Genomic DNA, 22,865 nt, shown 5'->3' with positions numbered 1-22,865 from the left:
TCTCGGCTGGTTACCCTTTTCATAGGTCGTTCAGACTTCTTGTCTCTATTTCAAGGTTCTGTGCAACCTGTCTATAAAGCTCTGCTTATTTTGATCCTACTTTTAAGATCTAAAACTCTTGTCTTCTGAAGTGAAAAGCAATGTAGCTTCCCTTCTGATGATTCCTTTAAAGCTTTTCTTACCCTACTCAGCCTTTGATTACTGACCTCTCTGGGATTTCCACAAAAAAATCAAGTTATTACTCTCATTTGGGGGGCCATATCCTCTCAAATCTCATACCTCTTCATGTCAATAAAGCAACACGCTTGTACAGCACTGAAGATTTGGCCATTACACATGCTTTGTATTTTACCTCTGTGCAACTCAGTTGCAGAATCTTTGGTCTCGTGTTCCAAACCCTGTTTCATTTATTATCATCATAAATTACATGAAAGAATTTCACAGAGGAATTAGTGAAAACAGTTCACATGAAATGGAAAGTGACCTTAATACTCATCCAAAATTCAACCCAAATCTTATGCAGACCTGGAAGTCTCATAATGCAGCTTGCAAAGGTATGGGTCAATCGGAGCCTGTGTAAAGGAACAGTGTTTAACAGAGCTCCAGGAAAGTTTTACCATGAAGGCTGATATGCAGGCCATAGGTAGTTCTGCTGAAAAAAGTGCAGAAGCTACAGTATAATATGCAGAATTACTTGCCCTTTTTCCTGCAGGCTGTCAGGTACCAATCTTTACATTCCACACTATCCCACTGCACACAGAAATTGCAAATGTAAAAGACCTTTGCATACTCACTTTCAATTCTGTTAGCTGACATGAAGACTTGTACAATCTAATACAGCAGATTAATTCTTCTTCCTTTCATTATTTTTTCCTCTCTCCATTTTAAAACACTGCTGCAACTACAGATTTCACCTGAAATCCAGTGAAGAGGTACTGAAAGTTCATGAGCAAGTTTTTTCCTATTAAATTTCTACTCTAGTTTTGCAGAAAAGTTAGAATGACATATATCTGGTATAATTAAAAAATAAAAGCAGTAAGTTCCAGAAATTAAATCCCTGAATGTGTTTGCTTTATCTATCAGTAAATAATTAGCAATTTATACAGCAAACTTAGCCTCCTTTTCTCTTCCCAAATTCTGTGAAACCATTTGTAATCTTCCTTTTATTATTTATTTGGAATTACTAATTACAAAGTCAATGGCTGATTTGTGGTCTGTACATTCTTCTTTCTGGATAGTTTTTATCTAGAATTTGAGGAATGTTACATACTTTTAAGTAGGATGCAGAACACGACAGCCTTTTTGTCTCACAGTCATACTATTCAATTTTGCAAATTGCTTTACTCTGCTGTAGCCTTTTGGCAGATGCTAACATTTCTGTCCAAGTTAAAAAGAAAAATCAATTATTCCAGCAATCTGTACACATGGACTGTTTGTTATAGTTTCAGATTTTATATGTAATATATCTTGCAAGAAGTTTCAGTGAATTGCAGAGCTTATTCTATCACTCTCCAGGCCAACACTTACAATGTTCCTAAAACTGCCACTTTTAGCATCTCAGGCTCTTTTTCAAAATTTAAAAGGAATAAAATGAATTTGTTTCTTGTTCGCTGTAGTTTCAAAAGTTACAGGAAGAGACAATTTAAAATGTTACCTTGAAGTGCTTCTGGTGCTGGAAATGATTTGTTCATTTTGAGATGAGAGAATAATTGTTAATCTATCTGAGAGTCTCTGAAGAACTGTTCTTTCAAGGGTATGGCTCAGGAAGAAGTCTACCAATAGTCAGAACTCAACATTGAGAGTGAAAAAGCACCCTTATTTTCTAAGCCAAACAATGCTTATGTGGCACTTAAATTCCACTGGACTCCTCCAAACAGGTTTATGACATGTTCAAATCCCAACTCGTTTTTCTTCTTCTTTGCTTGAAAGAATAGAACAGGAAAACACTGCTCAAAAAAAATAATCTGAAAAATGCAATCTCTGGCCCAAAGAGTTTATACTTGAGCACACGGAGAAGTAGGGAACAGATGGGAAGCAAGGGAAACCTGAACAGCATGGTAGACCATGGCCTCAGCACACCACCTGCCCCATCACTGCAGAACTTTTGAAGGCATTTGGGTCTTATTATTTTGTGGGGTCAGGTGGAATGTATGTAGTGCATAGACTTTCCCTTTCACTATCTTGAATTTTAACTAAGACAGTAGCAAATCAATGAAGACCATCCTTGGCTGCCAAAACTTCAGTAAACGCTGAAGGTACAGTAGAAAAACCCCACAGCATTAATCACCCACTTTTTACTGATGCAGCTGAAGATACCACTAATGGAAGCACACCTTATCCCATAGTATCACTTTAATAAATTGAAAGTAACTTATTTTCCACAGGGTGTGTAGCATGTGAGGTCACAACACCAGCTGCTTTTGTCTCAGTAACAGATCATGTACATTATGTAGCTTCATCAAAGATTTTAAAGCCTTAATTTGTCTGTCTCCTGGGATTATCTCATCGCAGAATAAAAGGATCTTGGCCAGAATAATTAAATATTTCTTTTTAAACAAAGCCTAAATATAAACCTGAAATATAAGCCTTTGTCAACAAGCCCCTTTAAAATATTTTGCAAAATTCAACAGGATATTGCATCCTGAAAATCTACAGTATTATCAATAGGCAAATAGTCACATATTCAGATCTGAGGAAGATTTGCTGATAATCTATGTACAGAGGACTGCCATGTATTACCTTCCCTTTTGTTTCTATCTTTGAAAGTAGCTGTAAGGATGCTAATCACCTCTAAACATTTAAGTAATATAGTCATAATTAATATAAACAAATATTAGAGTTATCACCAGGATCTTGCATGAACTGGGAAGGCAGATTGCTTTGTTGAGAAGGTGGTGATCAATGCAACCATGGAATGGGATTCATTTCACTTGACTTGAGCAATCTAAAAGTAGGGCACCTCGTCCAACTTAGTCATCTAGGTCTATTTGCAGTCTGTAAAGAGATGGGCATCCTCACAGGCTAAGTCATACCAGCCTAAGCAGCTTAATAAAACACCTGGAGGTGGCCTGCCAGAAGTTAAAAAATTAAGTAAATCCTGTCTCTTGAGCGCCACCCAAGGGCAATCCTGCAAGACGTGAACATGCACTAGTTCAGAGCTAGAATTTGGGTCTAAATCATTACACCCAACGATGCAGTTAAACCAGTGTAAGTTCAGTGTGACAAATATACCTCTCCTCCCCTGTACACTGATTTTAACACAAACTGGGGACACTTGTGCTTCTACCTGACCTTTCGTAAGAACCCTCTATACAAAAACACCTATCTCAAATACTGGATACAAATAATATTCTGGAAATATTGAACTATAATTGGTACATTTCATGGATACACTTATCCATTAAAAGCACAATTCTAACCTCCTTTTCTACACTGATTTATACTACAGCCATTATGTACGCCCCATTGACTTTGCTGGGTCTATTTCTGCAATAAAACTCTGCTTTGTAGATTAAAAGCATCTGCATCTGTTTACAGATGACCAATCTGAACTCCCTTCCACAAAAGGTGAGCAATTACTTATAAATCAGGGGCATTTCACAGATGAATAATTATTCAATGTATTGAAAATGTTCATGATCTAAAAGCAGTCCACGCTAAGTATTTTCATTGCTGCTTCATGCACTTACCTATACTAATTATATTATAAAATGAATATAATTACTGAAAATACAGATTTACTTGGGGTATTGGTGGTATCTGAGTAAGTTGCAACTTTTTTAATATCAAACATAATTAATCAGCAGAAAGATTAAATAATTTCCTTTGTTTTACCATTTTCTTTTCCCTTGTGCTCATATTTATTTTAACTTGTTGATATCCTGTAAATCAAGTATTAACTAATAGAGAAAAGGTTGTTTTGTGGGAAGTTCTGCATCAAGAGTTTATGATGTAAGTCACTCTGTATTCCAGTATATGTGTGAGATGACATTTTTCTGCAGTTACAAAACAGGACAAACAAGCTACTTTTTTTTGACCTACTGAGAAACTACATACTGGTAAATTTAAATACACATCTTGGATCATTGCATACTCCAAGAATATTAAAAATAGCTTATAAATATTGAGCTGTGTATTAAACAAGACTTTTTCCCCCTCAGAACAGCTAATCAATGGAATAATGCAATGTTAGTTTGTAGTTAGTGGTCTTCTGCAAATAAGGGCCAAGAGCAGTCACATCCTGCTTGTGCTCAGGAACTGAGCACAGAGAGGGCTCTATATCCTTCTGACTTACTCAGAGGGATCAGCGTCATGAGCAGCCGATTTCCCTTGCCACACAGACTGTATGGTACTGTAACCTGAAATACTTGAATAATGGCACAGATGAAGTATATACAAAATTAAAACAGTTCTTCCAGCCCTCTCACTAGGCAGGATTACAATAACTTGGTCAGAGGGGAAAAAAACAAATATCTTTTCTACCTGAAGAAGGACATCTGGGACTCAGGCTTATATAGAACACATCTTCCTGTTCACAGCAAAGGTCTGTTTGTGGCAGACCAGGAGAGAAAACTGGATGAAGAACGGCATGCAACACTCCGACTATCAACTTCCCGTTCTACCAGCATCTGTCTGTCCAGATTGGTTGGCCTGGTACTGGAAATGACAGAGTAACTTACTATTGTCTCCCAGGAACACGGATTACGTACAGATGACGTTCTTACGTGTGTGACATCTAAGTTACATCATAAGTAATATTGGTTACAAGTTTTCTGAGGCTACATTTGAGAAGGTGCAGTTCCAAAATTTACACAACATTGTACCAACAATTCGTTCACTAGGATATGCCATTCTTGCAGAGGCTCTGAGCTGGAATAGAATTTCTGGATTCATAAGTTACTAGCAAACACATCCACACATGTGCACGTACATATGCATATTAAAAGTATTCCAACTTGGCAGCAAGTGTATCAAATCTAAAATGGCAAGATACTCTGTTTAAATGATTGTGCAGTAGAATATGAATCATAACTTTGTAAAACATTATAAATCTAAAATTGATACATTTCCTGACAGAATACAAGACTTGAATTCCTGTTTATGAATAAAATTATAGAGAAACAAAGACTTCTATGGAGTATATCAACAGCTTCTTCATATTAGAAGAAGCAGCTTTTTTGAATGATATGTTTTGTAGGTGAATCTAAGCTTTGACAACAAGATTGAGAAGTGCTATTCCACTGGATATATTATAAAGAGATCTAAAAATACTAACAACTGCTGAAACAACAAAATGGATGACAGCAAGTGAAAGGAAGAAGTAAAATCAGTGAATGGGCAGCGTATGTTAGGTCCACTGATTTGACAGCTCTCAGACACATTGAGTAATACTTACGCACATTAGCAGTTGCTGGAATGAAATACTATTCGACTTGAATCTTCTGAAATTCTGTAGTTTCTGGAATAAAATCCAGAACTGCCCCTCTGTAAGACAACTGTATGTGTATATTTGGATCAAATACACCTTAGGCTATGGTCTTCTATCACTTATCAGTCTATCAGACACTGACAGCAGAAAGATGGCAAGGTTCATGCCTGCCAGTTCTCCACCATCAGGAGAGAATTTGGTCTAAACATTCTGACCTGAAGTATAGCACAAGAAAGTCCATATTTCAGTCTTGTTAATTTTGGCAGAATGTCACTCACTTTTCTCAAACATGAACTTTTTCTTTGGAACTGACTACCCAGGCTTCTGAAATTGGGAACCAGAAAAAAATCGGCAAAAATGGTGAATTTATGGCCTATAATATACCATAATAGGGAGATCAAACTTCATTTTGGTTATTGGAAGAGGTCTTGGTGCCACTTGGGACATGATCTATTGTCCTAAAACCAAAACTAGATACTCTCTGGCTCCATATATTATTTAATGACACATGATGCAGTTTTATTTAATGCTACATTAGAGGCAGCATGAGACCACTGCAGTGCAGCTACCTGTAACGCATAATTTTCATAGTTGTGAGACAATGTCCAATGCAGAGTAAGAAACAGCTCAGACTATGACAAATACTCCTCAAAGTCTTTTGTGTCCAATTGATGTGATGGGTAGCAAAGATTCAACAGTCAGCTTGGCTCCTGCTTATCATGCCACAAATCTGACTACTGTGCTTTTTACGTAGAATTACTGTACTTAAACAAAACAGCAATAGACATTTTATAAATATAAAGTCAAAAATCCTTCTGCAATGTGTTTATAAGCTACTTTGCAAATGGGAACCAAGAAAATGGCAAAGAACAGCAAAAGAAGAGAAAGACTAAGAATTGCCCTTTCCACCTCTTATGCCTAAACATACTGGTCACAACACACAAGTCGCACAAAGAGGGAGACCATGCAGCTCTTTCTGTGCGCTCGAAAACAGTCCCTCCTGAGCCTTAGTGCCTTTTGGGAATTGTGGTGCAACTCACCATGTGTCTCAACTGCACCTATGCTGATTGTTTTTAACTTTGCGCAGGTCTCATCAAGAAAAAAAACTACTTTAGGAGTGATTTTATGGTAATGGAACCATTACTCAAACTAAATAGCAATGTGCTGTACCTCTGCAACTGAACTTTTCAATTTGTTCTATAATTTTTTCAGAATGTGGCTGCATACACATATGAGTAGATCTACTTCTTTCTATTAATATTTGTAGGTGCAATTGTATTTTCAAAGATGTTAGTTAAGAGAAAACAATTAAATAATGTATCTGTAAAGTTCCCAGGTATGCACAATGTCTATTATACTGCATTGTGATTTTTTTTCAGTAAAACAAATGGTTCAGTTTGATAGAGCAAATTGAAATTAGACTAATTTACACAGATGTCTATATGTTTTTGGAAACTCTTCCATCTTTACTTTTAGCAGTACAGTCAGTCATCATAGGCAGTTAAAGGCTGATGAGGTTTGCAAAGTAGTTAAAATGCTAACCATACAAAACAGGGGGAGAGACTACTTCTGTAGGGATGTGCATGAAAGAGCTTTTTTAATTAACGTTTTTGTTGAGGTTTTATTAAAGGGCCACATTTTGCTGTTCAAAGACTGTAAATACTATGACAAATGCATGCCTTGAAGGGATGCTATGAGGAAAATCCAGAACAAATCTCAATGGAACTTTATCTTCTTACATCAGATTTGAATTTGAGGCTACCACTGTACACATTAAAACATGATACAGTAAGCAACTTTACTTCTTGCTAGATTCCTATCTGCTTATGCATGCAAACACAAATATCTACATGTGTACACACATATATATGTAAAGAGGACTTCTTCAGAATTTTTTGTGAGAATGAAATCAAATATTAACATTCTGAGAGGTTAATGGAAGCAAATCTGAGTACACTTTGTTTAATTCTTACCCTTCTCCCTTAACTCTTCATCATTAATGCTGCTTTCTTTTTCTATCACTGTATTTTGGTCTTCTGAAAGAGTGATGGTGCATATTGTCAGTCCCACAATTCAATGCAAAGAGTACTCTGGGATATCTTTGTTTCATTTTCAAAACTTTGTATTCATACTTTTGTACATTTCTTAGGAAACACAAGTCTAGAAACCTACCTTAAGGTAGGACTGACAATTAACAACCAAGAGCTGGAATTAACAACACAACACCAGGAATAAATCTGGTCAGTCCACAGTGTTTCTAAGTAATGTTAAATCTTCAGCTACCAAAAACTTGGCCCACCAATTGAGTCAAGTGGGAAGCTGAATGTATGGGAAAATTCTCCAGGATGTTAAATTTAGAGTAGAGCGAGAGGCATACTGTCCCTGCCATCTCCCGCAACCATGGTGCAAGCCCTTCCTCTTGAAGAATGCAGATAATCAAAGGATGAATGCTGTCTCTCTCTACAGTTTTCTGCTGGGGCACAGGGATGAGTGAAAAGCTTCTCATCTCCTCACTTCTCATTCCCACAAAGAGATTCCAGTGCTAAAGAAAGGCTGTTGAAGATTCCTGAAAGATTCATGTCTCACTAAAGATCTTTTTATTGAATACAGAAAACCTGCACCTTGAATAAATATGTAAAGTGAGGCTTCTTGTAACCTCTACACACAGTTCAATCCTTGTAGTGCTCCATTCTTTTCCATTTTATTGTAGTAAGGCAAATGAGTTTTCTTTTCAAATGCCTTTCCACTTCCCAATTTAAAAAGTTTAAGGGTAGTCATTGAATTATTGTTTCATGTTTACTAAGTTAATGGCCTGATTTTTTTTTTTTTTATTCCAGAATAGCTGGAACAAAAGATCTCTAATATTTTTCAATGAATTAGTCTAATCTTGATGATTTGATCAATGTACACTCATATTCAGAAACACATAGAGCTAGTTGCAAATCAATAGTGGCAAAGCAATTACTTTTTCAAAGTTTAGATGAATAATTGCTCTCTGTAAACTGGCAAAAATCAGAAAGCAAACAGTCGGGCAAACTTAAAATAAACTTCTTATTTTATTTACCTCCTAAGCACAAATTCTTTTAGGAATAAGAAGCAACAGCAACCACAAATAAACAGTATTTTTAAACAGTTTTAAAATAGCAGTTTTCTTTAAATAAACTGTTTAAGCCATTACAACACTAGACTATAATAATGAGTAATGTATAAGAATAGAAGGAGGTAAGAAGGCATATGCCCTTTTGTAATTCTTAACGTCGAACAAGGAGAGGAAACCTCTTTCAGGATTTCCAGTGTGAAAAAGACTGTTGATTTTACATGGAAAAGAAAAGAGAAAAGTATCTTTCGCTATGGAGCATTTTGTAGTATCTTCATATGAAAAAAAATGCTTGAAATTGGATTAGATTGGCAGCATCCTGGCTGCAGGTAGTAAAAATTTAAACCTATGAACAGATAACTCAACTAAATAGAGAACAGGGATATCAGTTTTGTTGTTGTTGTGAATTACAAATGTCATATGAGAAAAAGATTCAAGTACCTCCTAGCTAAGATAAACAGGAATGCCTAATAAAACACATCTCAAGCCTGAGAAAACTTTATACCTATCAATTTGCCTTTCAATATCTTTGGAGAGGGAGATTTTCAGATTATGGCTGTATCTCGAGCTTTTGGATTTCTTTCAGTGTATCACTGGCTGTTGACATGACATACAAATTGGGCTGGTGGGCAAAAGACAAAGAGGATCTTATTATCTGCAGTGCCCAGATAAAACATGGGAAAATTAGGATAAAAGGTGTTTTTAAGTTCAGTCCTCAAGTCCTGAACTAGAGATGGGAATACATTCCTTTTAAGAATTGAGGTGAAATTTAGGACTGAGAAAGTAGACATAAAGTTTCAGAAAAAAACCACTGACAGGACAACTGGCAGCTGGGATAGGCAAGGATCAAAGTCTTCAATATTAAGTTATAAACAATTAAATGTAACAGCTCCTATATCCTTATTGAAATCTAGGGGTTTATTCATTTCTTTCATTTACTGCCATTATTTCAGAGCAGACTTGGCCATGAAGTAACTAATGTCTTTGGCCTTTCAAGGGAAAGATAAATTAATGGGTGGGATATTCTCCTCTTTCAGCAGACATAGAAGATCATAGTAGACTGACTCGTCTGCTTTGAGGGCTGTGGTATGAAGAACCAGCCAGAATTTCATTACTGCCTCTCTTTTGTGCACAGGAGGCCATGACAAATGAACTGGGGTGGGTCAAGATGCCATTTGTGATTCTCTAGGTCTAGACTGGGAGGCCGTCATTCCCCCATTCTCCACTTAGCATTTCTCCTTAAATAACAGGGGTTTATTTTGAACTTCCACCCTCATCTCTTGATTCAGTTTGCTTAAAAGGGATACTTTTTCATTGTTTTTGTTATCCAACACTTTAAATTTCAGTTAGATAAGCATAGGGATCATGATGAGTCATCAGCTTGTTTCAGGTCTGCTGCTGTCCAAGTGTCTCTCCTATTGTAGTAAGCCTCCTTTAAGTGGTTTTAGTCAAGGGTCCTGTCACTTGTAGGTACTCCTGCTTGCAGAAGAATTCATAGCTTTTTCCCCTGCAGGTGAAAATGCACGTGCAACCTTCATATGAGACTGCCCACGTCTTAATCCCATCCCTTGATACTATGTTAACTTTCTGGGTGCAGAAAATATGTTTGCTTTCTGTTTTCAGGCACAGAGAGCATACCATAATTTTGTTTCATAAAATATATGGATATCCGTTTCAAATGGCGAATTACTTTGAATCTATCAAGATACGGCCTATGCATTTTATATGCTACTTTTCACTTGGTAATTCAGTTTGACAGATGTGATGAGGCTGAGACAAGTCATACAACCATCTGTGGTAACATTTAGAGCTTCTCAAACTACAGCACATACAGCACTCATTCCACCTGAAGAACTTCAAAAAAACATCTATTTTCCACTTAAAATAGTAAAAACAAAATAATTCCTTCCCAGACATGGGTAACTACCCATCCATGACTTACTGCTATATGAATCAAGGCCAAGGAGTAAAGGATTAGAGTAATGAGCTATCATTAAGCTCAGTGAGGAACTGAATATCATCCTTTTTTTTGTGGAGCATGTGGTAAAAGGCAGAAGACAAGGCGTCATTGTTGAAATGAGAGAGTGCATGCATGGCGCTCATATTTCTCTGCGAGATATGTCTGTGCATTGCGAAGCCCAGTGCAGTAAGTCATGTACACATACAATAAATCTGATGGTTCAGGAAGTGCAGGACTAAAGGTGCATGTGCTTGGAGACTGCAGGGTATGTCTGTCTGACAAACCCAGGAGAAGTGGGGTGCTGGCACGCAGCTTTTGTTTGCAGAAAGTTTGGAAGCACACCCCTATAACAAAGGCTGCATGACAGTGTCACCAGGTAGCCAGAAATCTTGGAACAGCAAGTGAACAAAAATGTTCGTGTTCCATGTAGAAAATATTATTTGGTGAATGAAAACACTCGCAGGAAAATCAAGGAACACCGACGACTAATGCATGTAGTGCAGAAAATTGGGTATTGCTGCTGCCACTAGTCACAGAGATGGTGGTCACTACCAGTAATGCTGGGGGGGGGGGGGTGGTAATTAAGGAAATGACACTGGGAGCCCTGACATTAGGCATAAACTATCTACACAAAAAGTAACATAAACAGCCTGTTGTAGTCACAGAAGACTAAAGGTAACACTCTTGTAATAAACTTTGCAAGGGACAGCAAAAGGCCAACATCTCATAGGGGAGATGAAACTCAGAGCTACTGATGCAACTGCTATATGAGCTGTTGTGACAACTGTGTCTGGGTAGGATGCCTGAGCAAGCAGGTTTGAGAACACCAGTACCAGTTACACAGAGTTTTTGCTCAAACTTCATAGAGGCTTTCAGCGTTATAATACAATATAGAATCCTGTTCTTTACACATGAGGACAAGTAATAACAACATATTGATTTGATTTTCACTCCATCCTCAAACACAGTTTGTAAACTAAGTAAGGAGTTCATGACTTGACCTATCATCAGGACCTCAATAGTTTAAACAGAAATTTAATTTTCTCTGTATATACTTGAGGGATAACAATATGAGAATTACTGTGATGTGCCTGTTCACTGAACAAAAAAAAAAAAAAAATCATATTGACAACTATAGATGGGGTGAGAGAGGAGGTCATGGAAAACATGAAAGGAATTGAACCACAGTCACAGCTCTTTAACAAAATCTGTACCATCATTGGATTTGTGCAAATTAACTACCAACTTTCTCAAACATTGTCCAGGAATTTTTTCTTCAGGTTTGAGAAAAAAAGTCACACTTCTTACAGCATAATAATATGGATTGAAGAACTGAAGGGAGCCAAAAGAATGATGAAAAGAAAGCAGTTCCTTTCCTGCACTCCAATGAACAACTTACAGATAATGTTTTACTTTCACAGTTACCTGTGCATTTCTTGATATTGCTATTTCTTTTTCCATGTGATCCTAACTTGCATCCAAAGTTCTCCTCCCAAAATTCTGCAAACCAGACATTTCTTCGATTGTTAGCAAGTGTTCGGCTCCGAAAATATCTATCAAATCCTACATTTAAAAGAAGTGAAAGAAGCATTAAAATATGATACAGCCTAAAAATAGTCATTTAAAGACCTTTAACAGGTTTTGTATAAATATCAGAACAAGAAAAAGCTTTAGCTACAACTACTATAATAAGATATTTTATGAGCATAGTAGTATCTAAGGATTAAAAAAATAGTGTATTTATTATTATCCCATATTCGCTGTAGAACAAGATTTTGTTAAATACCTACAGCAGTTAAAGAGTCTCTAAAGCTCCAGCAGAATTCTATAATTTAAAAAAAAGCAATGCAGATAGTTAGGGAAATAGCTTAATTTTTAATACACAGATGAACAATTAAAGAATTGGATACCTACAAGAAATTAGACAAACTATAATCACTACTTGGTCAAAGATTGTGAGCCAAATAAATTTCATTTCAAGGCCACCTAAAATCACCAGGTACCTCTCTGTTGAACCAGAGGGCTTCCAGGACACCTAAATTCTGCTTCTAATGACCCCAGTTGAGAAACTAAAGATTCCTGCTTAAGCCTGATCAGATTCTGCACCAGCCTTACCTCTACAACCCAGCAGCCATAATGAAATCACGACTAACACATACCATCTGGATGAAGCTCTTTACAAATGTTTCCATGTGGCTAAATTCTCCAAGTAGCATCAATAGTGCTCAGTTTTTCTAACTGTTTACCAGTTTAGAGCACTTACCCAGACAGTAAGAGATGTTACTATGTCCAATACCCTCCTGGGAATAAGGTGATTCAAACCAACAACTTCCACTTCATCCACCAAGTCAGAAACTTTGATAATATAGTGGCTTCTTAAAGTAAGTTTAGGAGAGGAAAGCAAAGCCTAAACTGATCTACTCCCAGGAGAATGAGCTGACTCATTATCATCCACCCAATACTCTCCTTTTTTGTCCCAAAGAACCACCACATTATGGGTAAGAAGCTCTCCGTCACACATGTTCTTGTTAGACAATTATAAGATTGCCTAATTGCAGATTCACCATCTCCTAATCTCAACAGAGCTATTAAATGAATGTTGGATCAGGCCAACTCAGGTTACTTAGTTGGAAAGGTTTCCCTGATTTCCCTGTAGTCAAGGACTACATGATTTTTTAATTTTTTTTTTTTTTTCAAGAGAGCTAGGATGCTTGAACATTGTCAGAAAATGAGGGGTTTGTGCCATGTGCATTCCTACCATCTATTGATGTTCTTTTGGGCAGAATGGTTACTGCTCCTTCCGCAATCTCCTCCTGCTGCTGAACTGGTGAAATTTTTGACCCCCAACTATCTGAGCCAATCCAGAGGAAATGTCCAGATTGATTAGCTTTTTTGGCTGCTTCCAGTATTCGCCTGCAAATAAGCAACAAATTACTAATTAAACAAACTGCATTTACAAAGAACTTGAGAATACCCAGCATTCATTCTGGCTATGCATAAGTAAGCTCATACTAACCAATCAGTCAATAGTTTTCACAGTCTAGAGCATATTCAACAACAGCTGCAATGAAATCAAGATACAGTACCATACAAGTTAATTTGTTTCATCTTTAGCCATACTTTTCTAACATTCTTATTGGTTTCTTCCTTTTCAGTCACCAAATATCAATCTATTGGATCTGCACTATTAGGAACTAGGAACAGGTTAGATCTCCTCAGAATAAAGGACCAGCATACTGTATAATTGCAACTCAATTTCTTATCACCAGATTTCCAAGAATTTTTACATGGGATTGAATGTGAAACCTCCTGTGTTACTCTATTCTGCACCAGCCAGTTGAGCATCTCTGTGAAGAGAGAACATCTTTAACACACAAAATTAGGAAACAGGCACCTAATATCATCTTCATTCGCAAACATGATCACTGCTCGAGCATTTGGAGTTTCCAACAAGCGCTTGATGATCTTTTCAAATTCTCCTGGTCTTGGCTCCCGAGGGATTTTGAGTGACTGAGCAATGCAAACACCTCCTGTGAAAAATTAAAAGAAAAAAATAATCATTTTAACACATTAAATATCCACACTTCAGATAACCCATATTTAACCAGGTAGGCAAAGAAAACAAGATGCTAATCTGATATAAGGCAACGCAGCCAAAATTTACTTTTTCTATGTATTTTGAAATATGCACTGTACAAACTTACACATTTAATGCTGCATTAAAGAGTTCAGCTCAGTTACCTCTTACTTTATTTTTTATATAAAATTTAAAACAACATCCTGAGCCAGACTCTCAAGCACCGTACTCTGGCTCAGCGGGACTGAGTTCCACAGACCTACCCCAAATTGTGGCAGGTGACAACCCAGCCTTGCCACAGGATTGCATTTAACCATGGAGCCACAATTTGACAGTTATCTTCTATTCATAATGTGGTTCTTCAGTATCAGGTACTATCATATACCTCTACTTTTTCAACAAAGAGTATAAGGTTAACAATAAATGCCGTGGTTACAGAATCAAGTAGAGAACTTGAAATGTTCTCTTATGAACAAATACATACAGATCACTTCTAATTGTTATTATGACATTCTTAATTAAGTTGTCTTAATTATTTAAGAGGCTTTGGGTTGTCATTGAAAATTCTAAATTACTAATCAGCAAATGAACACAAATTCAGAGATGATATTTATATCTCTTCCTGACAGAAGGAGGAAAGTGCTAATTGAAATCTCTACATTTTAACTGTCCTGCAAAAAGGGACAAATGACTACAGAAACTCAGTGATTTCTAATGGCTTTCATACACCAGTGCAGGGTTATCTACTTCCCAGTTATGACACTGTTATCTATGTTTGAGCACACGAAGAGAGAAATTCCTTGAGCCTGTTTCATGAAGCACTGAGTCCAGATTGGCACCAACTTCCTATACCATGGATGATCTTTCTGTGACTCTTCGCTGATTTTTTTGTTTTAATTATTTTTTCTTTAAGAACTATTGCCTGGGTCGCATCGGTACATCTAACTGCCACCAGTATTTGCTCTTGCCCATTGTTATTCCCAAAATAAGAGCCTTTTGTGGATAATCTAATCATTAATAAACCCAGAAAATTAAGAAAATGAGAAAATGTTTATTTCTAACAAAAAGTGACATGTTACTAAAGAAAGGCAAAGCAAATGATAATTTTTGCATCTCTGCATCTAAATACTTCTACACTGAAGAGTGCCTTCAGTGTGAGTAAGAATAAGAATGTGTTTTAAAAGAGCTGTTCTATTTTAACGAATACTGGTATTTATTTTCGGATGTATAAGATCATTTGGGGCATATACATGTCTATGTATTAAAGGTAATCAGACAATGAAAGCCACAGTTAGATGGCTATGTTGTATATGGGGAGGCTTTCCAACTTTCTCAACAGTCTTGTCCTCCCTATCAAAATGTCAGCCTTCTGTTTTTCCAAAGTACTTCACAAATTAGGTTGATACACACTGTCAGTGATAGGATTTGATTAAAAACAAGGGTCCAGCCAGGCACAGGTTGGGATGTAGAGCTACATGAAGATGTTACAGAGGTCTCTTGTGTTAGCTTTCTTAAGCTGAATGTATTTAATCTTTAAGCAAAACAAACAAACAAAACAAAGGCATTTATAAAGCCTTTTTTATTCATTTTACTGAAAGAATGAATGGGAATTGTTCAAAGCTGCCCCATGCCTGTCAGTGTTTAAGAGGCATTAAGACAATGCCCTTAATAACATGCTTTAACTCTTGGTCATCCCCAAGTTGATCAGGCAGCTGGACTAGATGATCATTGTAAGTTCCTTCCAACTGAAATAGTCATTCTATTCTATTCTATTCTATTCTATTCTATGTAATATTTAGAAAATGCTGGGGATTCATTATCAGATTTTGTTCTGCCTTTGCAGAATCTCATCGACCTCCATAGTTCTCTGCACAGGCAGATCCTAAGTTTGAATCAAGTTTAGACATGGCATAAATGAAGCATGGAATTATCAACTGCCAGCATAAAAATAACAACTTTCAAATTAAATCAGCCAGTTTGTGACAGGCAAACATATCACCTTTTTCAGTTATGCATCAATTTCTTGGGATGTTATATTATTATCTTATTAGATAGAAAGATGCGTACTACAGTACAGATTTATCCTGAATTCTCTGCTTTACATGAAAGAAATAATATTTGCAAATAAGAACATTTGCCATTTCTAACAAAAATTGTTTGTACATATTTCTTTACAATCTATAAATAGTATAAAGATATAAATAATTTACTCTTATCTGCTTTAAAATGGAATATAGTGCCTTTTTCTGGCAACAGATTTCTTCAGTTTTTATGAACAGCCTGGCTCCCCATGACAGACAGCTAATTTGCCAATAACAACAGATGACCCCATATAGCAGGTGACCCTCACATTCACCAGGTATCTTTGACAATCCAGTAATGAAAAGATGGACACTGTACTATGAGAAGCTTTAGCCAATTCTCTAAACTGGTATCAAGCTATTGTGATAGACACTCAAAAAGTCCTTTACTACAACCTCTTTCTCAGGTAACAGGGCTGAAAAGTAAGAGAAATATTTAGCAGACATCCTGTAAATTTAACAATCAGCAAGTCACTGTTAAAAAAAAACCAACTGAAAAACAATGCCAAGCTCTTCAACTGTCCCCAAAGTCATTCAGGCACAAAAAGTAAAACAGATCCTAAAAAATGACATAAAGGAATAATTTGTTACCTCATAAATTTTGAGAGTGCATTTTTCAACCATTTCTATTCATGCAATGGCCCTTAGGAAAAAAACATTCTTTCCACATAAAACTCAAATGCAAATATTACAAAATGCATATATATAATACATTATGTACAGCCATCTACAATCTGTGTGGAATGGATATCAAGCAGTGAAAAACTGCAGTATCTAAAAAAGCTATTTTCAGTCAAAATGGTGTAGAAGAAACACCATTCCATCATTGCAGCAGCAAGTTCAATCATGACTGTACTGTGCATCTTAGCATCTCTACACTGAAGAATGTGTTAAGTACTAATAGGAACAAAATAAAATGCACTTCAGCCTTGTTGCTACATTTATAATGAATTGTGTAAGCTATCTCCAACACACAAAACACTTCGTGTACACCCTTATCTATATATTGCATATACAGCTGTTGCTCAAACAAATAACAGAGTATCAATTTTCAGCTAATGATGAAATGCTAGATCCACAAAGGTACTTACAACATTACTGTGTCTAACCTCTCAGCACCCTGCTGCCTTTGAAATCTACAGCCTGGGCTGAGTGCCCAGACACTGAGAGGGATGAGTGTCTAAGAAAGGGATTCCTAGGAGCCAGCAAACTGAATAAGGAATAATTATTCCTCCAAAATAGCTAGCAGAGGTACTAAAAGGACAGGTTTTAAGGCCAATAGTTAGGATAATCTTATGAAGCGTGAACAAAAGAGACTTCCCCAAATCAAGAAGAAATAGGGTTTGAGAACAGATGTCTCGTATGAGATACCAGTGGATTTACGATTTGCTGCAGAGGTGCCAAAGGGCAGATGGTTCAAGCACCTAATGCCCCTCAAGGATTTATGGCTGTGAATCATAAGAACAAATAGTGTCTACATGTTTCGCCCTGTCAGCATTTCTGACTGATTTGGCATGATGACTGCTTGTCCCTGTTGCTGGTTTCCAAAATGTTTGTTATCCTTCATTGTCTGGGGATGCACCTAAAAAAATACATTGGTCTAAATTTCCCTTGGCTAAAATTACAATTAATCTAACATTTGTATGAGGAAATGAGGGCTATGTTCTTACTGAAAAGGAAATGTTGTGTTCAAACTTAGTCAATTAAAAGGACTTATGAACAGGCTTCAGAGAAGGCTGCACTAAAAGGTGTTATTGAGACCAAGAAAGGAGTCAGACAGACAGACTCATTTCAGGTAGCTCAACTAGGAACAGATACTGTTAAGAAACTGTACGCACTCCTATTGTACCCATTCCCTAACTCATGTATGACACAGGAGATGAAATTAGGGTTTGTATCTGTCACAAATGTTAAAGACGTTACGATAGCACTGATGGAAAGTAGTTCTTCAACTACTCTGGGAAAAAAAAAAAACAACCCCTTAGCACCAAACTGTGCTAAGCCTCTTTTGTCTGCTCTTGGATCTGTAAAACTAAGGTTGTACTCAGTCATCCCAGAGCTTGATTTGAGGAATAAACCAGTTAATATGAACTGCATTGTGTCAGCAATGATAAGAATCCATTTGTCTTCTGTCTAACAGCTATCAAGTGTGACATCCAGCACCTGGGGCCAGGGGACAATGAAGAGAAGGAGAGCAGAGGTGGGAGCTGGAAATCAGGCTCACGGCAGGAGCTGCCCCACTCACGATCAGGGGCTCAGTCCAGCCACTCTGCACCACGGTTAGCAGCTGGTAACTCATGTGCTTTTAAAATGGGGACATAACCAGACCTGAACTACAATATGTTTTTGAGTTGTTTTCTCCATTGTGATAAAAATCACATCTTAAACAAACTGTTCTGTGTTAAGCTTGTCTTGCTTACAGGTGCTCTGTGTAACACAGCTTGTGGGAAATAGGTTATCACCAAACAAAAAACTGGTAGATTTTGAAGATATTGTCAGTACGCTGGATCAATGAGCTTTTTTCTCTCTTTTTGTGCTCTTACAACAGCCATTCTACCGATGAAAAAATAAAACAAAAGGGAATGTAGCACCTGCATCATCTTGGTCGTTAAACTTATGGTAGTTTTATAATGATAAATATTCATTTTAGCTCTCATGGGTTCTGAAATCACAAGATGGCATGCTAATTGTACACCATTAAATACTCAAGTATGCGGAGGTGGGTGTCAGAAGTGATGTCAAATGTGTATTTGGAAAATAGCAAGCAGACTTGGTAGTAAACTTGCACTAACAAATGAATTTCCTGAAGCAAAGACTGAAAAATTAAGATAAATGTAAATACAAAGGCCATATTCTCTCCTACCCCAGCCAGGATCCAGCACTACATTATGGACCAACTGAGTAGGATACACAAGAAAGGGGACTGTCTTTGTATCCGAAAAGCTGACGACAGTTTCCAGTTCAAGTGTGTTTAGTGTTGGGACCACAACCATACTACTCGGAACCAGTTTACCCTCTGAAGTATTTTATCTCCCCATGTATATAACTAGCCTTATGATTGTAAAAGGGGAAGGGATCAAGGTAAGCACTTGCTTTGGCAAGCTATCTATTTCTTAGCATAAGGAGGCATACCTCACCTGACTCAGTATATATCATTGCAAGTCAGTTATTTCACGGCAGCTTCATCACAAATCACATTGTTCCTGAAAAAGCTCAAGACAAATAGCCAGAGCACATCTGGGACCCAGTCCTACCTGGCAGGACTTTCTCAGCTGCCTTCAAGTACACATTTACTTTTTTTAAGATAAATTGTATGCAACTGGTCACCAGGCCAAGAAAATTCTAACGCAGGCCTGTGGAAAGTTTCCAAAAGACATTACAGAAATATGTGAAGGCAGAGTTCTTATTCCAAGTAGGGGAACAGATGTCAGAGACTCAGAAGAAGCCTCAGTAAGAAACTCTCCTGCGAGGCACGCAGGGTGCTGTCACAGGCAGACACAGCCTCAGCTCAGTCTGACAGGAGACTGCATGCTTCTGACAGTATCACATGATGCAAGAGAAAATGAGGAAAACCAGACAATTGCTTTTCTCCTCCTCTTCCAGCCCTTCCCTGGTTATACTGAAAGTCTAGAAAATCTACACATGGTTATATGGAAAGCCTGTTCCAATTGCCAGGAACCTAATCAGCATGAAGATTGTTAGAGATATTAAAACCAAGACGCTCCACGCTCAAGTTCTGTTGACAAAAATCAGGGTAGCCTTGTGACAGTGAATCCCTCAAGACATTTTTAAGCAGACAGTTCATTATTTGATAAATTTGGATGCTAAGAAATTTGAATGTTAGAGAAAAATAAGGTAAGTGACTGTTCTGCATGGGGCTTTCACTGATGCTGATAATCAGGAATTTTTAGGAATTATCATTTAAACTACAACCAACTTGCTGTCATCTTCTTGTGTATCCCTAGATGCCCTTAACAGTAATTTTCTAGATTATGAGTCAACAGGGAGTGACACCTAGGAAGATATAATTGCACACTGAAGATGAAATTTCTCGAGACACAATTCTTCAAAATGTAAATGTCTCCTTAATGCCAAAGTCCTGTAGCTGGGAGGTCTGAATGCAGCCCTGCATTCTTTCCAGACCTACCTTCACTTAACGACCCCAAGAAACCATATGATCACCAATGTGGCTACATGGACTTTAGGGTAGCTTAGCTTTGTGAATAAGAACCTGAGCCTTCTGCAGGCTCTGTGCTCCCACTGACATCCATGACATGGCATCTTTACTGCTATTCATGTCCAAATCTAGTTAAATAAAATCTCATTCCAGTACACCTCCTTAGTTGCAGTCACCAACTAACTGCAGTATGGAAATACCCATTCATTTCCTCAGAAGCTCACCAAATACCTCAGCAAACAATTCACTTACTCTTGCAAAGACAGGTAATTCTTCAGTCAATAGTGGCAATACTTTTTCATGTAAGGTAATAGAAAGAAAATAATTTTAAAAATTAAATAATTTAAATAATACTTCACTCTGAATGGACAAAAGTGGTATTTAAGTATCCAATACACTAAAGCATAATGGAGGATGAGAGATTTTGTTATAATCTTTTAACAGACAAAAACATTCTGCATTTTGAGCCCATACATTGGTGTCTTTTTTCCTTTATTTAAGTAAAAATGCATTTTCTCAAAATCCCTTAATATTTACAACAAATATGTTTTTATTGCACAAGCAGGTTGATGCTTTTTCATTAACATGTCAGCTACAGTCATGAGCTTTTCTTCTCAAAACTAACAGCCTTTAAGAGATCAAAGTCTCTCTCATTTATTTTAGTGTTTTAGAAAGGTCTTTTAGCAATGTTTTTGTTGGGTCTTCCTTTTATTCATTCCTTTAGGAAAAAAAAAAATAATTAGAGGACACTCAGTGAAACCATGAAAGAATACAAAAAGTTCTGATAAACACAATTCACCCCTTCCTTTTAAACCTGTCTTTTTGCATTTCTATACGTATTCACATGCATAGAGCCATGCAGATTTCACAAACACATGCGCTCACACAGATACTTAAATCATGGGCAAAGCAGATGTTAATTCTAAAATAGAAAAGGAAGAAAGAAAAAAAACCAGCTCTGGCTCCATATGAGACCACTGGCTATTGGCTTCAGTCATCAGAGTCTGTCTCTAAGGTGACATGAAGCAAGAGAGATCTGTTATTTTATACTTCCATTCTGAAGAGTATTTTTTTTTTTTTTCCCCTGGAAGAAACAGTTCTGAATGTACCAATACAGCTTCCATTAACACCAGCACCTGACAGAAAATAACCGCAAGGGATATTCTCACCGTCACCAAACCTACTGGGTTTTGGGGGATTTTTTTGCACGTTTAAAAATAAAAGCACAAACAACACATTTTTCATCCTTTGACTTTTTAGAGCTATTTGTGTAAATGAAAGCCAACCTTCACAGTCTTGAAAGTGAGAGGCTAAAAGAAAAATTCGTCTGTAGTAGAGACATTTATGAATGGGTAAAAATCACATATCCAGCAAAAAAAAAATCCTGAAAAGAATGAATTCTGGAAGGTTGTGAAAGAGGAATTTTCCTCCCCACAGCAAATCACTCTGTAACCAGTTCATAAAGGATATGGGATGCCCAGTCAAACTTCAAAACAATCTGTGGCCAAAAGAATGCAATTGAAATTGGTATCCACTTACATTTACTGGTCAGCTGTTGCAATGCTTTCACAGCTATGTCTTTTTTTATCATCACAGTGGGTATGAATTTCTCCCTCTGAAAAAACATGGTTCTTCCTACTTGCAGATTTAGAACTTGCGGAGGCATAATATGAAAAAAGAAATATACTGCTATTTTCTGTTTTCCAGCTACATGCCAGGTACCTCCTTAATGAGGAAAGGAGACCCTCTTTATTTTTGTTTGTTTTATAAAGATCAGGAAACCTTAGGTTATGAAAATAAATTTCATAAATGACTAAATTCTAGAAGATTTTCAAATTGTTTTTTTCAAAGTAACATCAGTTCTGATTTATAACAAACTAATAGTGTGAACTCAAACCCTGGCCTGTGGTTACCTGACATATTTTTCTCTGAAAGTAAATCTACTTGAATATGGCCCTTATTCTTTCCTCCATTTCTCTAAAATTCTCAATACTAATGGGCCTGAGTAGCAGAAAAGATTTGGATTTGATGTTTTAGGGAGTTTAGAAGCAAATGGCTGCTTCAAAAAATTCTAGAGGTGAGTCAGGCATAAACATCACCAGTTCAGCTCCAAGTACAGTCAATGAATGGTCCCAAGTCACAATCCCCGATGGGTGTATTCAGCATCATGAAGATGACACAGGAGGTTATAGCATTCCTTGTAACTATGTTTAGGCAGGAAATGAAACCCCAGCACAAGAAGTGTTGGACTTTGTAAAAACATTTATTTCTAAATAAATATAACCTTTCTTCTTTCAGGATAATTTGTTCCCCACTGGGATCTTCAGTTTAACATTTTTTCATTCCACTCCCCGCCCTGTTTATTTTAAATATTTTATCAGTGATATAAAAGGCTGTTTTCAGTTAAGTTGTCCTGGATTGCCTGATTTTAATGGTGGGCTGGTGTCCTATTTTTCCCTTGCGTGTTTCTTGCTCCTATCGTGGTGTTCAGAGATTGCCTTCAGTCACCTCCTTTGCACTTAAATGCTGTACACAGGCAGTGGAA

The 22,865-nt window shown here is 37.0% G+C and overlaps 1 protein-coding gene across 7 annotated transcripts in view; it reads right to left on the bottom strand.

Annotated features, from left to right (window-relative positions):
* GRM8 (glutamate metabotropic receptor 8) overlaps positions 1-22,865 on the bottom strand; it is a 358,092-nt gene that overhangs the window by 180,163 nt on the left and 155,064 nt on the right. For all 7 annotated transcript variants that reach the window (XR_003923503.2, XR_003923502.2, XR_003923505.2 and 4 more), the window contains 3 exons: positions 13,880-14,015; positions 13,244-13,398; positions 11,911-12,048 (listed from right to left, as the gene is read on the bottom strand). Coding sequence is in view for 2 of the 7 variants with exons in the window: in XM_030015133.1 (XP_029870993.1) it covers positions 11,911-12,048; positions 13,244-13,398; positions 13,880-14,015 (429 nt within the window). In the remaining 5 variants the exon portion in view is untranslated. The remainder of the gene's footprint in view (positions 1-11,910; positions 12,049-13,243; positions 13,399-13,879; positions 14,016-22,865) is intronic.

Source organism: Aquila chrysaetos, chromosome 5 (assembly GCF_900496995.4).
Source record: "Aquila chrysaetos chrysaetos chromosome 5, bAquChr1.4, whole genome shotgun sequence".
Classification (NCBI taxonomy): Eukaryota; Metazoa; Chordata; class Aves; order Accipitriformes; family Accipitridae; genus Aquila; species Aquila chrysaetos.
The sequence above is the reverse complement of the archived record's forward strand: the minus strand, read 5'-3'. Positions and strand labels throughout refer to the sequence as shown.